This window comes from Lemur catta, chromosome 3 (genome assembly GCF_020740605.2).
Source record: "Lemur catta isolate mLemCat1 chromosome 3, mLemCat1.pri, whole genome shotgun sequence".
NCBI lineage: Eukaryota > Metazoa > Chordata > Mammalia > Primates > Lemuridae > Lemur > Lemur catta.
Genome location: NC_059130.1, coordinates 30,036,700 through 30,054,394, shown reverse-complemented (window position 1 = coordinate 30,054,394; position 17,695 = coordinate 30,036,700). Strand labels below are relative to the sequence as shown.

Below are 17,695 nucleotides of genomic sequence, written 5' to 3'. Positions count from 1 at the left end.
TTTCTCCCTCTGGAGACCTCTCTGAGGCTCTCCCTATCACTGTTCGCATCTCTGTCCCCATCCCTCTGTCTCTGGATTCACAGAGTCTGTCTCCACCTGCCTGTCACTCTGTATCTCTGTATCTCTTATTTCTTTTTTCTGTCTCCGGCTGTCTCTATGTGGGATTCCTTGTCTCTCTGCCCCTGCCTTCCCCCTCCTCTCTGAAGCCTGGGTCTCTGTGTCCCTTAGAGACCCTTCTCTTCCCTGAAGCCACCTGGAGGAGAGCCAGAACTGGACCCAGCCAGGGCTGAGACAATGGCAGTGCCCAGACTGTGGCCCTGGGGAGCACGCCTGCTCGTGATCTTCCTCTCTTGGGGATCCGGCCTGGACACACTAGAGGGTGAGTCCCCAGCACTGGCTCCTGGACCCCCATCTCCCTCCCAGCCAGCTGGGGTGCCAAACAACCGAGCTTCCAGCCAGAATACATCTACTTACCCAGAATACATCTACTTACTCTGCCCTGCGATAGGGGACTGGGGTTAGCTCTCAGAAGGACTTCCCATCAGGAAGAGCAGTTAGTTCCTCACATAAAGTTGTTTTTCTCCCAGCTCCCTTGGACTTCAAAACAAGGGGGTGAATAGATGTCCTCCATTCCTGCTTTTGAAATCATGATCCCAGCAAAGCCTGAATGAGAACCAAAATGAGGCTATGGAGAGTGTTAGAGGTCATCTCTAAGGCTACTGAGTGGGAAGGGGCAGGGAGGGGAGAGGTAGCCGAGAACCACGCACCATTAAGTAACTCAACCTATTGTGCAGGCAGGAAACTGAGGCTCAGAGAACTAAAGGTAAGGCCTGCCTAAGTCCGGAGCTCCTGCCTCCAGGGCCCTGTTCCATGTCCCCCACCCTGAGGGTCCATCCACTGTGGGGTTGCAGAGGCTGGTTTCGAGGGAGGACTGCTTTTCCTCGGTGCCCAGGGCCTATCCCCAGGCTAGACACTCCCCAGGAGTAGGGCTTGGGGAGTGGGGGGTGGGACTATGTGGACTAAGCGGCCCTCATTGGGGGTTCTGGGGGCTTGTGGGGAGAGGAAAAAGAGCTGAGGATGGAAGATTCCAAAAGGGAAGGATTAAGAGGTATCCCCTTCCCCAATTATCCCCTTCCCCACCAGACTGAGAAAGCTCAGGGAGTCAGCCCGCTGTGCCTGCCTGAGAGGTCCCATAATGCCCCTCAGACTGGGGGCCTCCAGAGGCGGGACAGAGCCTCCCCTCCCACAGAGACAGAGGAATGATGCAAATGGGTTGGGGTGGGGGGAGGTCCCCTGAAGGGTGCAAGTCACAGAGGCTCTGCCTGCAGGGCATAGTGCCCCCCCCACCACTGAACCCCCTCCATCCTCCCACTGCTGTGCCAGGACAGGGCACAGCAGATGCCAGCTGGAAGTATGGTTGTCAGGACAGGAGCACGTCCTTGTGGGGGGGGGTTGGTATTTGGTCAGGGGACCCAGATGTCCCATTCCCAGTGCAGCTCTGCACAGAGCCATGTTCTGAGGGAAGGCAGGGGTTAATGTGTGACAGTCTTAGATGTGTTTTTCCAAATGACTCCCATCAGGGGAGCCATAGAGAGGCAGGGGCATGATGGGAAGTGGGATCCTGAGAGAACCCCCCATCTGCCTCACAGAGCCTGATTGGCCTTTGCCTGGAGGGGATAGAAGTGTTTTCTCAATCTCTCTCCTTCTCTTTTGTGTGTGTGTGTGTGTGTGTGTACCTGCATGGGCTCAGACACACACACACACACACACACACACACACACACACACAGAGCTGCTGGGCACAGCCAAGCTCAAGACCACTTTGTACAAGAGGGAAAAGGTGTGACGTAACCCCCAGGGAGCCAGCCCTGCCTGCCCACCCCCTTAACAAACCATCAGGGGATGGGCCTGGGCAGTGTGTGTGTGGTGTATGATGTTGCTAGAGTGCTAGGTGGGAAGGGAAGTAGAGGCTGGAGAGGTCAGCAGGACCTGAATGTCAGGTTCCAGAATTCAGACTTGAATCTTCTGCAATTGAAGAGCCATGGAAGGTCCCCTTGGGAGCAAGTAAGTCCAGGCATCTAGCCCCGTTAAGGGAATAGTCCTGGGTGTCTTGGGAGAGAAGGGGAAGTGGGGCTGGGGCCTGGGTCTGAACAAGCCAGACATGCCTGAGTCCTCACAGGAAGAGTAGACTTGGGATCCAAATGTCCATTGTCCATGATCCCTGAGTGCCCAGTGATTCCAGCCCTGGTTTGGGCATCATGGGGAGATGCAGAACTGACTAACAAGGTCTCACCCTCCTTGGAGGAGGTGACAGAAATGTAGACAACAATGCTGTGGCAATGCCCCACGTATGCTGGCGTGGGCACTGGACTAAGTGCACCGGAGCGTGAAGGGGAAGTGATTAACGCAGGGTCAGGGAAAGGAGGCTTGACCTGAGGTTTGCAGGACAAGGGCTGAAGGACCCTTCTGAGGCTGGAGATGTGAATGGGGACAAGTTTGCACCCTGGAATGTGTAAAGGAACAGAAACTTGAATCTTTAGCAATGGGGAGCCATGGAATGCCCCTTCAAGAGTAAACAAATGCAGGGGAAAAGCATCTAGCTCCCTTAGAACCGAGAAAGATGTGGGGTAGAGGAAGCTCAGACCATTGCTTTCCAGTCACAGAATTCACTCATTCATCAAACTTTTATTGAGTGCCAATTTTGTGCCAGGCACTGTACCAGGCACTAGGATACAGCAATGAGTTATACAAATGTCCCTGCCCTTATGGAGCTTACAACAAACAAAATAGATATATTTATAATAACATACATAAGTAAATATATTATATATAAATTACATATTAGCCAGTGTTAAGAATATACATATTAGTATATAAATTATATATCAGTCAGTATCAAGAATTATAGAGAAAAATAAAGCAGAAAGGGGAGTAGGGAGTGTCACAGTTTTAAATAGGATGGTCAGGCCAGGTGTGGTGGCTCATGCCTGTAATCCCAGCACTTTGGGAGGCCGAGGTGGGAGGATCACTTGAGGCCAGGAGTTCGAGACAAGCCTAGGCAACATAGCAAGACCCCATCTGTGGTGTTCTCCACTCTGAAGCCAGAGTGATCGTCTCAAAACCAGCTGATCACATTCCTCCTCTGCTTGGACCCCTCCAATGGTGCCCACCTTGCTCGATCTAAAACCCAAGGACCTCCTCACGGCCTCTGAGGTCCCACACGATTTGGGGCCCTATAACCCCCATAAAGAAATTATAAAGAAATTAGCCAGGTGTGGTGGCATGCACTTGTAGTCCCAGATACTTAGGAGGCTGAGGCAGGAGGATCGCTTGAGCCCAGGAGTTCAAGGCTTCAGTGAGCTATGATGGCGCCATTGCACTCTAGCCCAGGTGACAGAGCGAGACTGTCTCAAATAAATAAATAAATAGGACAGTCAGAGAAGGCCTCGCTGAGAAGGTGGTATTTGAGCGAAGACTTAAGGAGGTGAGGGCACCGCATAGAGAAAAGAGGGTTCCAGCCAGAGCGAACAGAAAGCACAAAGACCATGAGGCAGGGGCCTGGCCTGCTCATTTGAGGAACAGCGAAGAGGTCAAAGTGGCTGAAGAAGAGAAAGAAAAGGGATAAAATCAAAGAGGTTATAGGGCCCCAAATCGTGTGGGGCCTCAGAGGCCGTGAGGAGGTCCTTGGGTTTTAGATCGAGCAAGGTGGGCACCATTGGAGGGGTCCAAGCAGAGGAGGAATGTGATCAGCTGGTTTTGAGACGATCACTCTGGCTTCAGAGTGGAGAACACCACAGAGGGTGGAGGCGGGGAGATAATCCGGGAGGCTGTTACTGTAAATGCAGGGAAAGAGGGTGGTGGAAGCAGTGACGGTGGTGACAGGTGGTCAGACTCTGGATGTGTTTTAAAGATAGAGCCCACAGGATCTAGAAGGTGAGAGAAGGAAAGGAGTCAAGGATGGGGTTCGATGTGGAGCCTGACTGCAAGAATGAGTTTACTATTAATTAAGATGGGGAAGTCGGCCTTGGAGGGGAGGTCAGGAGCTCTCGTTTGCCCAAGGTAGGATCCTAAAGCTGCAGGGGAGCCCTCTGAGGCCCAGAGAGGAGGCCACCCCACACCCAGAGCAGAGCCTGGCTCCCCACTCAGTGTCCTAGTGCCAGTGCGGTTCCCCTCAAAGCTGTCCGGGCTGGATGGGGAGCTTGGCCTGGGTTGTACTTACTGCTGTGTGCCATGTGTGCCCACAGTGTGCCCCAGCCTGGACATCCGCTCAGAGGTGGCAGAGCTGCGTCGGCTGGAGAACTGCAACGTGGTAGAGGGCCACCTGCAGATCCTGCTCATGTTCACAGCCACAGGGGATGATTTCCGCGGCCTCAGTTTCCCGCACCTCACCCAGATCACCGACTACCTGCTGCTCTTCCGTGTCTACGGCCTGGAGAGCCTTCGCGACCTCTTCCCCAACCTAGCAGTCATCCGAGGCACCCGCCTCTTCCTGGGCTATGCGCTGGTCATCTTTGAGATGCCACACCTGCGTGACGTGGGGCTGCCCGCACTGGGGGCCGTGCTGCGTGGGGCTGTGCGCGTGGAGAAGAACCAGGAGCTGTGCCACCTCTCCACCATTGACTGGGGCCTGCTGCAGCCGGCGCCTGGTGCCAACCACATCGTGGGCAACAAGCTGGGTGAGGAGTGTGCTGACGTGTGCCCTGGTGTGCTGGGTGCTGCTGGCGAACCCTGTGCCAGGACTACTTTCAGCGGGCACACCGACTACAGGTGCTGGACCTCCAGCCACTGCCAGAGAGGTGGGCACTGGCACAGAACGTGACTGGGGGCACAGGAGGGGCAGGGTCAGATGGGGCTGGGTGGCCACAGGATAGTGTGGGTCAGTATTTTGCTTGCCAGTTTTTTAATCCACACTCATCCTATGGGACAGGTACTACTATTGCTCTTCCCATTTTGCAGATAAGAAAAGTGAGGCTCAGAAAAGTTAAATAATTAATGCAGGATAAGGCAGTCAAAGGATAGGCATAAGACAGCATCAGGTAGTCATGGAGTAGGTAAAGGACAGGTACAAGGTGGGCGTGGGGGGAAGACGGTAAGCACAAATAGATACAAGGTAGCACAAGATACCATAAAGGGCAGTGGCTAAGTACAAAGCCAGATGGCCTGGGTTCAAGTCTCAGCTCTCCTCCTTACTGGCTGTGTTCACTTAGCTTATCCATGCCTCAGTTGTCTCATCTGTAAAATGATCATAGGGTTGGTATGAGGAATGAGTTATTCTACCAAGCATCAGAGCAGTTCCTGGGCCATGGTAGCAGTTCTGTGTTCCTAATAAGAGTGGCCACAGCACAGGTGATCCAGGGTAAGCTGGCAGTACCATAATGGGGAGGCTGGGCACTGAGCAGAAGGAGAAAGGGAGAGGTGACAGATGAGGAACAGGACAGGTGAGGGCAAAGATGTGAGGTGGGATCCTCTTTAGGAAGATGCACAGAGAGGAAACAGAAAGAAGGCAGTAGAGAAAAGGGGAAGGAGAAGAAGGAGGGGATGCTTGGAGGAGGAGGTAGGGGAGGGAAGGAAGACCTTTCAGAGGCTGGGAGCACATCTGGGGTGTCCCACCTTGGAGGTCTTCTCCATTCAGCTCCTGGAGATCAGCTCCTCTCACCCCCCGTTCCTCAGCATCAGGGTGGGAGAGTAACCAGATCCCTGCTGTATCAGCTGGGCCCCAGCTCCCTGATGCCTCCCTGTTGGCTGTAAACACAGCTGCTGCACGTCCTCGCATGTATGGTGTCAACACACCCTGGCTGCCCCTCACCCCACAGATCGCTCCCACAGACACCCAGCTGCCACTGTGCAGTTTCCAGGCCACTGAGCCCCCAGCTCCAAACCCTCCCACTGCTGCTTGAGGCCACCGTCTATGCAGGGCAGGGAGCTGAAGAGGCAGGCAGTATGGGCAGGGGCATGGGTGAAAGATCGGTGGTGGCCCCTCCTTGCCTGGGCCTAGCTGCTCAGGAGAGGCTGGCTGGCTTACCCTGGCACTGTGCCCAGCCACGATCTGGGAACCAGGCCTAGACAGGACAGCAGGCTGGAGAGCAGCAGCCCTAATGGACAAGGTCACTGCTCTGTCCTGAGTTCTGATCACCCCCCCAACCAGGCACTGTGGGAGGTGGGAAGCCACATACAGGGGCCATAGTCCTTGTCCTCAAGAGCCCTGTCTAAGGGAAATAGACTCAGGTAACTCTGGTTATCCAAACTGGAGGGATATGGGTGCAGATTGAGAGTATCATCCCTGGAGAAATGTATTGGGGCCAGCATTGGAAAGGAGGGCCAGGACTCAGGGGACATGGGTAAGGTCTAACACAGTGCTCTGCCCACAGTGTGCCCCTGCCCCCATGGGGTGGCCTGCACAGCAGGGGGCCAGTGCTGCCATGCTGAATGCCTGGGAGGCTGCAGCCGTCCGGAAGACCCTCGTGCCTGTGTAGCCTGCCGCCACCTCTACTTCCAGGGCGCCTGCCACCGGGCCTGCCCTCCAGGCACCTACCAGCAAGAGTCCTGGCGCTGTGTCACAGCAGAACGCTGTGCGAGCCTGCGCTCAGTGCCCGGCCGCGCCTCCGCCTTTGGCATTCACCAGGGCAGTTGCCTGGCCCAGTGCCCTCCAGGCTTCACTCGTAATGGCAGCAGGTGAGCACAGGGTGGGTGGGAGGCACCCGGGGAGCAGTGAGGGGGCCTCAGGAGGTCCACACCGGTCCAAAGCTCATAACATCTGCTTGCCCCTGCCAGCATATTCTGCCACAAGTGCGAGGGGCTATGCCCCAAAGAGTGCAAGGTAGGCACCAAGACCATCGACTCCGTTCAGGCGGCACAGGATCTGGTGGGCTGCACCCACGTGGAAGGGAGCCTCATCCTCAACCTCCGCCAGGGCTGTCAGTACCTACTTTGGGGCCACACCCCTCCTCCTGGCCACACCTTTCCTCCTAAGCCACACCCCTTGCAATGACCCCCCCCCCCAAGCACCACTCTCCATCACCCTGGGTCCCAGCCCTGAGGGCCCACCTCCTCTGGGCCCCCATCCAGCCCCCTTGCCCTGCAGACTCATCACTTTCCCTGCTCCTGCTCCAGCCCTGTCTTCCCATCCCCAGATAACCTGGAGCCGGAGCTGCAGCACAGCCTGGGGCTGGTAGAGACCATCACTGGCTTCCTCAAAATCAAACATTCCTTTGCCCTCGTGTCCCTGGGCTTTTTCAAGAACCTCAAACTAATCCGGGGGGACACCATGGTGGATGGGTAAGGGATTAGAATCAGGTCTCTGTCTAGCTCCTTCTATTACACTCCCTCCCCAACACTGTCAGAACAGGGGTGAAGAGAATGGGCTCTGGAACCAGTTCTGCTACTTAGTAGCTGTGTGACTCTGGGTACGTTACTTAACTTCTCTGTTCTTTAGTTTTCTCATCTGTAAAATGGGGCTAATATAGCACTACTTACTTCATGAATATTACTCATGTTGTCCTGTGTAAAGCACTTAAAACAATGCCTGGAGGCCGGGCGTGGTGGCTCACGCCTGTAATCCTAGCACTCTGGGAGGCGGAGGCGGGTGGATTGTTTGAGCTCAGCAGTTCGAGACCAGCCTGAGCAAGAGCCAGACCTCGTCTGTACTAAAAATAGAAAGAAATTATATGGACAACTAAAAATATATATAGGGAAAATTAACCGGGCGTGGTGGTGCATGCCTGTAGTCCCAGCTACTCCGGAGGCTGAGGCAGGAGGATTGCTTGAGCCCAGGAGTTTGAAGTTGCTGTGAGCTATGATCACTCCACTGCACTCTACCCAGGAGGAACCCATAAGCCACCCCCTTTCCCATGCCCTGCCCCCACCTCCCCACAGATCAAGGTCCCCTGGCCTCCCTCAGGAACTACACTCTGTACGTGCTGGACAACCAGAACCTACAGCAGCTGGGGTCCTGGGTGGCCGCGGGGCTCACCATTCCGGTGGGCAAGATCTACTTCGCCTTCAACCCGCGCCTCTGCCTGGAGCACATATACCGACTGGAGGAGGTGACTGGCACGCGAGGTCGGCAAAACAAGGCTGAGATCAACCCCCGCACCAACGGAGACCGTGCCGCCTGTGAGATGCCAGCCCCAGAGCCAGCGAGTACACTCGCAAGACACGACCCAGAGACACACCCAGAGATATACACAGGAACACCCAGACACTCACACACTAAAACACACTAGACACACGCACCTGGGTGGGAGGGGGCACCTGGAGGGGACAGTCTGAGAAGTTCTCTTCAGAGGTCGCATTGGGGATGGGGTGCCGCGGGGTCAGGGTGTGAGCTCAAGCAGGTGGCAAGCGCTGTTGAAAGCAGGTGTTCGCCCTCGCCCCACCCAGGCCAGACTCGAACCCTGCGCTTCGTGTCCAACGTGACGGAGACCGACCGCATCCTGCTACGCTGGGAGCGCTACGAGCCGCTGGAGGCCCGCGACCTGCTAAGCTTCATCGTGTACTACAAAGAGTCGTGAGTACCGGGGGCGGGGCCAGAGCGGGGGCGGGGCCAGAACCCGAACCGGCCAATTTCCTCAGGACCGCAGGCCCCGGTGGGGCTATGGAGAGCCAGGGAGCCAGGACCCCCAAGTTGCACTCTGTTGTAGGTCCCATGTCTGGCTCTCTCCCCTCACTTTCTTCATCCTTCTGTGCCTCAGTTTCCCCTGACCAAGTGAAATGGGTCGGGCTTCTGAGAGCCCAGGAGAGCCATCCTTCTGGGAAGGCTAGCATAATTAAGCTTCAATTCACTATGCTAATGTTCTACACTGACCACATGCTCCTGCCCCAGCAGCGGTTTGGGGAGTGCCCACTAATTTGGCCAGTTTTATGAGCAGCTCTGCCAGCATTTCATTTAAGCTTGAGGAAGGGAGGGAGCAGGGACCAGCTGCTCTTTTCTTTGGAGAGAGTGGACTGACCCTAGCAGGAAGGAGAGTTGTTAGACCACAGGAAGGACTTCTCCAAAAACATGGCTAGGAATCAAGAGATATCCTTAGAGGAGAGAAATGGATGTTGGGTGGCAGGTTGGGAGGGCAGGAGTGAGGAGTACTTGCTCTCTCTATGGTAGACAGAAGACGGGGGGCCACCTGGCTTGAAAGCATTTCCTGTGAATTCAAACTGAGGTCTTAGTTGACCGCTAGCTCAGGGCCTGGCCCAGGAGGAGGGAGGAATGAAGTCAGTGGTAGGAGGCCTACTCAAATGGCCAAGACTCTCCTAGGCCTCAGTGGTAAGTGAAGGTCTCTAGCATGCGGAGCTAGATAATTTGTTAAATATGGATTCTTGGGCCTCACCCCTACAGATTCTGATTCAGTTTAGTCCTGAGTAAGGCCCGAGAATCTGCATTTCTAACAAGCACTTAAGTGATGCTGAAGCTGCTGCTTCAGGGACCACAGTGTAAGGAGCACCAATGTGGACTGCAATGTGAATGGCACCCCCGGCTCATGCAGTTCACAGTCTGTGCAACTATACACAGCTGCCTCTGGGCTTAAAGGGCAGAGAAATTTGGGGGTCCTTCAAGAAGTTTCTATAACGTCACTGCTTTGCAGTGTGACTGTGGCTGTGCTCCCTCAGAGGCATACCCTGTGTTTCCTGGCTCAATTCTGGCTCTGACAGACCCAGACCTACTCAGTGTGTCATGCCCCACAAGGCACCTGTCCCCATGGCACCCACTCTGAACCTCCCCCTTCCCCACCTGCTCCAGGACAATCCTGCCTCTGGGTCCCAACAACAGCAGGCATTTCCAGCTGGGCCTCAAGTCTCCCCACCCCCACCACCTGCTTTGTCCTTGCCTCAAGTTTTGTCCCTAGTTCAACATGAATTCCACCTTGTCCTCCTCCAAAGAAACACCATGGACATCAGTGTGATGCTCCCTTGTCTCCCTGGTCTACTTTGATATCTGTCAGTGTGGGCTTCATTTTTATCTCACCCAAGGAGCAGCCCCCCTCCTATCCCTAGAGTACTTCCCCAAGCCCTGCCCCTGCCCTGACCTTCAGGCACTCGGCACTGGTTGCCTCTGACTCCAATTAATTACCCTGTTGCAGTGGGTCTTGGCCTTTTGGGCTCATGAACATGTTTGAGAAGCTCCTGAAAGCTAGGAACCCTCTCTCTAGAAAAGCACACATGCACAAAACTTTGTCTGTGGTTTGGGAGGCTCATAGACCTCCAGAGCCAATTCATGGGCCTAGGCTAAGATGCTCTACCCCTGGGAAGAGTGGTCTCCTGGTTCTAGTTCCAGACAATCCCCCTTGAAGGGATTAGAATAACCTTATTGCTTGCTGTTCATAGGAGAGGGGACCCTTTCACATCTACCTTCTAGTTTTATTTATACAATGCAAGATTTTTTGAATATTTATTGAAACTAAATCTTCATATTCCCTGCTAAGGATGAGGAGCTATTTCATCACAAATCTGGCTGGTGACACAGATATGACAGGGTCCACAGGGTCTAACAGGTGGCAAGAGTCATGGCTCTGCCCTCATGCATACAGGAAGAAGAATGACAATGACAATCCTGGGCTGATTCAGAAAGGGGTGGTCCTTGGCTGGGCATGGTGGCTCACGCTTGTAATCCTAGCACTTGGGAGGCCGAGGCTGGTGGATTGTTTGAGCTCAGGAGTTCGAGACCAGCCTGAGCAAGAGCGAGACCCTGTCTCTACTAAAAATAGAAAGAAATTATATGGACAACTAAATATATATAGAAAAAATTAGCCGGGCATGGTGGCGCATGCCTGTAGTCCCAGCCACTCGGGAGGCTGAGGCAGTAGGATCCCTTGAGCCCAGGAGTTTGAGGTTGCTGTGAGCTAGGCTGATGCCACAGCACTCACTCTAGCCCGGGCAACAGAGCGAGACTCTGTCTGAAAAAAAAAAAAAAAGAAAGAAAGAAAGAAAGGGGTGGTGCTAGAACTTGTGGTTGGGGCTGAGCCACCCCTCAGCTCTGGGGATGGGGTGTTCAGCCCATTCCAGAATGCCACGGAGCACGTGGGTCCAGATGCCTGTGGAACCCAGAGCTGGAACCTGCTGGATGTGGAGCTGCCCCTAAGTCGCACCCAGGAGCCAGGGGTGACCCTAGCACCCCTCAAGCCTTGGACACAGTATGCAGTGTTTGTGCGGGCCATCACTCTCACCACTGCTGAAGACAGTCCCCATCAAGGAGCCCAGAGCCCCATTGTCTACCTCCGCACGCTGCCCGCAGGTAGGCTGAAGCATTTGGAACCGGCAAGTTCCCATCCCACTGAGAATCAAGGGACCAAGCACCAGAAATAGAGAAGCCGAGGCACTGAACACCCGGCCCAGAAAGACCAGGAGGCCAGATGCTTGAGTCCTAGAAACAATAGGGGGCATTTGCTTATGTCCCAGGGAGGCCTGGGGTTGTGACAGTACAGGGTGAGTAGTTGAGCAACTACAGGGCCTGTGGAGGAGAAGGGAAAGGACAGAGTGCTGCATTCTAGGAAGAAGGGGTTCAGGGCCACGTATTACTTGGGAGAAGAGCGGGGTTGGACCCCAGACAGAGGGGCTCATTACCAGACAGTATTCAGAAGGGGGACCCGCAACCCTTGAGTTGTACCCTCCTCACACCCCCAGCGCCCACGGTGCCCCAGGACGTCATCTCCACGTCCAACTCCTCCTCCCACCTCCTGGTGCGCTGGAAGCCACCGACTCAGCGCAACGGAAACATCACCTACTACCTGGTGCTGTGGCAGCGGCTGGCGGAGGACAGCGACCTTTACCTCAATGACTACTGCCACCGCGGTGTGCAGGGAGTCGGCGCAGGCCGGCGGGGAGAGGCAGGGGATGGGGACGCCGGCCAGGGAGAGCGGAGGGACCGGGGCGTGTAGACCACTGGTCTGACTACTGTCTTCCCTGCCGCGGCGCCAGGCTTGCGGCTGCCCACCAGCAACAACGACCCCCGCTTCGACCGCGAAGATGGGGATCTTGAGGCCCAGATGGAGTCCGGCTGCTGCCCTTGCCAGCACTCACCTCCCGGTCAGGTCCTGCCCCCGCTGGAGGCGCAAGAGGCCTCGTTTCAGAAGAAGTTTGAAAACTTCCTGCACAACGCCATCACCATTCCCAAGTGCGAGGACTGGCGAGCAGCGGGGCGGGGCTGGTGGGCGGGGCCTGTGAGGGGAGGGTCTGCGGTTGGGAAGGGTGGGGGGCTTTGTGGGCGGGACTTACAATCCTGTGGGTGGGGCTTGAGCTGTGGGTGGATTTGGAGGCCTTGAGCCGCTCCAGAGGGCACAGGGATGCGTTCCGGACAGGCCTGATAGGGCTCCCCCTTGGTCTCCCCAGATCCCCTTGGAAGGTGACGTCCATCAACAAGAGCCTCCAGAGGTGAGAGGGGTGGGGCCGGGAGCTGAGGGCGCGGCTCCCGGGGCCGGGCCTTGGCTCTGACCCACGCCCTCCCCAGGGACTCAGGGCGGCACCGCCGGGCCGCCGAGCCCCTCCGGCTGCGGGGCAACAGCTCGGATTTCGAGATCCAGGAGGACAAGGTGCCCCGGGAGCGAGCGGTGCTGAGCGGCCTGCGCCATTTCACGGAATACCGGATAGACATTCATGCCTGCAACCACGCGGCGCACACGGTGGGCTGCAGCGCCGCCACCTTCGTGTTTGCACGCACCATGGCCCACAGTAGGTGACACCCACACACACCTTCACCGACCCTAAAGACCCCTGTGCTCTAACTAGCTGAGTTTGACCTCCCACCAGCCCCAGAGCCTCGTTTTGCTCTCCCCTCCCAGTTCCTGTAATACCAGAGCTCCCCCCGCCAAACATCCCAATTCAGCCCAGTTTAGCTTGGGTTTGAACATAAGGTGAGAGGAACTACTTGCAGCCCTGCTGCTAGATGCCCCCTCCCGCAGGAGAGGCTGATGATATTCCAGGAAAGGTGGCTTGGGAGGCGGCCAGCAAGAGCAGTGTTCTCCTGCGCTGGCTTGAGCCACCAGACCCTAACGGGCTCATCCTCAAGTACGAAATCAAGTACCGCCGCTTGGGAGAGGTAGGTACCCCAGGGAACCCTCTATCCCAGGCCCATTTTGGGCCTCTATCCCCTTCCCAGCTAGCTGTTCTGTGTTACCCTCAGGAGGCCACAGTGCAGTGTGTGTCCCGTCTTCGGTATGCCAAGTTTGGGGGGGTCCACCTGGCCCTGCTGCCGCCTGGAAACTACTCTGCCAGGGTGCGGGCAACCTCACTGGCTGGCAATGGCTCCTGGACAGACAGTGTTGCCTTCTACATCCCTGGCCCAGGTATGCACAGCCTCTCTCCCAGACCTGTATCACTGAACAGACCCACCTGGTCCCCAGCCCACCACAGGCCCCGCCACCCATCCCTCCCCCGTCCTCATCCCCTAGTGTGCAAAGAGAAGCATCCCCTTCCCTCTAACTTCTCCATCTTTGATCCTGCCCTCTGCTGCCCTCTGACCCTTTCCTCTGAATGATGACCCTGTCCAGAGGAGGAGGATGCTGGAGGAATGCATGTCCTCCTCACTGTCACCCCTGTGGGGCTGATGCTGCTCATCATTCTTGCTGCCCTCGGTTTCTTCTATGGCAAGAAGAGGTGATGACAAGTCCCACCAGGTCCCATCCCCTCCTGCCCCTGAGCCCTCATCAGAAGGTCAGTGCAGAGGATGGTAGGAAGGTCAGTGCAGTCGGAGTAGAAAGAAAGGACTTCCGTAGAGGCAGTAACTTTTCTCCTGAGAATGGCATGGAGGAGACACACTTCTCAGCTAGAATTAGCCTGGAACGTCCCTAGTTTTAGCAGTGAAAGTCCCGCATCCTGGGAAACCCTTCAGTCTGGGCACACTGGAACTGGTGGTCACCACAGTCTCAGCCCAAGCTGAGGAATAAAGAAGCTGGTCCTGCCATAGCGTGGGGAGAGGAAGGAGACCTCAGGGTGTATCCCAGGATGCCTGATGTCAGGACCCTCTGGGGCTGGCTACAAAAAGGAAATGGGGGAAGGACCTTGATTAGCTGGGCTCCAGGGACAAGCTAGGGGGCAGAAGCCCCTCTCCTCTTGTGTCCTCCCTATTCCCACCCTGTCAGATGCCAGGACTAGGACCAAGACCAGCTTGGAAAGTGCTTAGGGCTTGCTGGGGGTCACCCTGACCAGGGCTGGGGGTGTGGTCAGTAACTTCCCTCCTCCATGAAATATCCCTCTTCCTTGTCCTCTGACATTCCTGAGGACCCTTCCAGCCTGACCCCTCACCTCCCATTGCAGAAACAGCACCCTGTATGCTTCTGTGAATCCGGAGTACTTCAGCACCTCCAATAGTAGGTCTGGGGTGCATGGGCAGGCAGTGTGGGAAAGGGAGACAGGAGAGGAGGAGAGGCAGACTTCCAGGAGACCTTCTTGCAGAAGGCAGCCTCCAGACCAGAGCCTTCAGAAGAGGAGGGGAGACGTGAGTGGAGGTGTGGCAGAGGGCAGCATCCTTGCCCTGTGACCCCTGCCTCCTCGCAGTGTACATCCCTGATGAGTGGGAGGTGCCTCGAGAGCAGATCTCCATAATCCGGGAACTGGGCCAGGGCTCCTTTGGGATGGTGTATGAGGGGCTGGCACGAGGCCTTGAAGCTGGAAAGGAGTCCACACCTGTGGCCCTGAAGACAGTGAATGAACTGGCCAGCCCACGGGAACGCATTGAGTTCCTCAAGGAAGCTTCTGTCATGAAGGCATTCAAGTGTCACCATGTGGTAAGGGAGAGTCAGGAGCATTGTCAGGGTCATAATTAGGGTAAAGGTCATGTAGTAAGAGGGGAATGTCAGAGATGAGGTTGGGGCACCATCAAGGTCAGTGTTAGGACTATGGTTAGGATCCTAATTGGAGTAAAGGCCATGGTTGGGGTTAGAGTCAAACAGTGTCATGGTAGGGTGATGGCTAGGACTAAGATCAGTCATGGTTGGTTATCAATATTGAGTTTCCAGATCATTATTAGGGTCATGGTTGGGATCAGGGTCACGGTTGGACCAAGTGCATAATTGTGATGATAGTCAGATATGATGAAGGTCATGGGCTAGGGTCAGGGTCATTATTAGGTCAGGATTTGGTTACAGTCATGATTGGGGTTAGGGTCAGGTTGATGTCTTGGTCAGGCTGTGGTCACAGCAGGTCAAGCTTTTGGCCAAGTGGGTCAAGGGAGCTAGGTGGACCTGCAGCCAGGCTCTTTGTCTGTCCCAGGTGCGTCTCCTGGGTGTGGTGTCTCAGGGCCAGCCAACTCTAGTCATCATGGAGTTAATGACCCGTGGAGACCTCAAGAGCCATCTTCGATCTTTGCGGCCTGAGGCAGAGGTGGGGACCCTGGGCCAAGGGGCTAGAGAGTTAGAGAAGACTTGGGCACACTGTGGGGTGGGGGACAGTCCTGGGCAGGAGACAAGTTCCTTCTTCACCAGCCCCCAATCTTGGCTCTAGAATAACCCTGGGCTCCCACGGCCAGCGCTGGGGGATATGATCCAGATGGCTGGTGAGATTGCAGACGGCATGGCCTACCTTGCTGCCAACAAGTTTGTGCACCGAGACCTGGCAGCCCGCAACTGCATGGTGTCCCAGGACTTCACCGTCAAGATCGGGGGTACAGAGGGTGCCAGGCAGATGAGGGTGGCCTAAAAACTAGAGAAACTCCCCTAAGCTCTGGCCCTGATAGCCTATGAGAACTTTGGCAAATCACCCCCACCCTAGATCTCAGTCTCGTCCAACGGCAGAGGGGCTTGGATGGGCTGATCTCTGAGGTCCTTTGAGCTTCCACATTCCAGGGTTCTTGGAGACTCTCGGGGTGAGAGGATTGGGAGAGGTACCCCTGGGCCAGGAGCTAGGGTACTGTGCGGCTCTTCTGCCTCACACCTCCTCCACTCTCACCCTCACTTTCCAGACTTCGGGATGACTCGGGACGTGTATGAGACAGACTATTACCGCAAGGGTGGGAAAGGGCTGCTGCCCGTGCGCTGGATGGCCCCTGAGTCTCTCAAAGATGGAATCTTCACCACCCACTCGGATGTCTGGTGGGGCCTGGCTGGGGCACAGGGCTCCAGGGATGTGGAGGTGGGATCTGGAGAGGGACCTGGGACACTCCCCTTTCTTGGGGTGCACTGAGCAACGTGAAGAGTGCTGGGCTCAAGTGCTCCCATGTGTCATCCAGGTCCTTTGGTGTGGTGCTCTGGGAGATTGTGACCCTGGCTGAACAGCCCTACCAGGGTCTGTCCAATGAGCAGGTGCTCAAGTTTGTCATGGACGGCGGCGTCCTGGAGGAGCTGGAGGGCTGTCCCCTTCAGCTGTGAGTCACCCTGCCTGCCCCCTCCTTATCCCTGCTATGCCCACACCCCCATGATTCTGGCCCACCTCTTCTGGTGCTTTTACATCTGCTGATCCCCAGCTATGAGCCCCCCAATTCTAAGCCCCTACTACAGCTCCCAATTACTTCCCTCTGATGCTCCCAGACATAATGCCTATGATCTCCTGTACCCACTGACCAACCCTCCAGTGCAGGAGGCCTGGGGTGTGGCTGGGACTCCCGGACCCCTCTGACCCTGCTCCCCACACCCGCCAGGCAGGAGCTGATGAGCCGCTGCTGGCAGCAGAACCCACGCCTGCGCCCAACTTTCACCCACATCCTGGACAGCATACGGGAGGAGCTGCGGCCCTCCTTCCGCCTCCTTTCCTTCTACTACAGCCCGGAGTGTGGGGAGGGGCCGGGGCTCTCTGCCACCCACTGAGGCAGAGCCTGACTCCTCACCAACCCCAAGAGGGGCTTCCTCAGACTGCAGCCCTTAAATGGGGGTCCAGGGCGCTGAGGGACACTCCGTTCCCAGCTGACTGGCCTCCCATGGGCAGAGAGCAAGGGGTCCAACCTGTCTGACAGTGAGATGTCTAGATGTCTCCTGACCCCCTCTCAGACAGGCAGGGGCCGAGCATGGTGCAGAGGGCAGGAGCAGGGAGGGGCATCAGAGCAGCCCCACTGTAGGAAATAGCTTCTCAGCAGTCTGAGCTCTCCATGAGAAAGCAGGCAGGGTCACAGCCAGAGTGGAGATCAGGCCATGGACAAACGTCCTGCACTCAGAGTGAGGGGTAGGAAAAGAGAGCCTGCTCAGAGTAGGAAAAGAGGGCCCACCCACCCTGGAGGCAGGGTCTGGAGAACCCCACCCTCAGCTTTAGGTCTCCTGTGGACATCTGGGGCCATCAACACCTTAAAACCAGATGAGCAGTCAGAACCAGGCCTGGAGCCCTCTCTGGCCATGTTTGGGATGCTCGGGTGGGTGTCCGTATGACTGTGCTGCCTGCCACTGCATTTCACTTCCTCCCTCTGCCCCAGACCAAGTGTTGTGTAGCGAACCCAGGGACCTGGGCGAGTGGTCCCCAGCCTAGCCTGCCATCACCTCTTCCTCCCCTCTTGTCCCACCCAGGGACCCCCAAGCTTGGTGCTCCTCCTTCCTTCTCTCCAGGGGCATCTCTTGGTGCACATTCACCCTCTTTTCAGTCCCTTCCCCTCAATTATTAGCCCTGGATTATTAAGGCTTTACGAGCCTTGTCTTCCTCCCTCCCCTCACCCCCCACCCCCACCCCCGCCTCTCATGGGAAGACTGGAGAAGGCACAATAAATGCCGACGTCTGTTTGTACCCTGGTCCCAGGCAGCCCATTTTCTCTCCATCTATATGGCGTTAACACTGGATGAACTTCCTCTCTCCCTCC

The 17,695-nt window shown here is 56.2% G+C and overlaps 1 protein-coding gene across 1 annotated transcript; it reads left to right on the top strand.

The window, feature by feature from the left end:
• On the top strand, positions 1-17,556 carry INSRR (insulin receptor related receptor). The gene is given in 23 exon segments (XM_045545420.1): positions 1-379; positions 4,245-4,796; positions 6,369-6,672; positions 6,772-6,914; positions 7,131-7,275; positions 7,898-8,112; positions 8,380-8,506; positions 10,983-11,221; positions 11,611-11,778; positions 11,905-12,100; positions 12,316-12,357; positions 12,434-12,654; positions 12,885-13,021; positions 13,106-13,268; positions 13,473-13,578; positions 14,239-14,291; positions 14,479-14,708; positions 15,193-15,303; positions 15,424-15,583; positions 15,881-16,010; positions 16,148-16,282; positions 16,556-16,691; positions 16,693-17,556. Coding segments are annotated over 23 exon segments (3,885 nt in total). The 5' UTR covers positions 1-294; the 3' UTR covers positions 16,780-17,556.
• Positions 17,557-17,695: the final 139 nt, after the last annotated feature.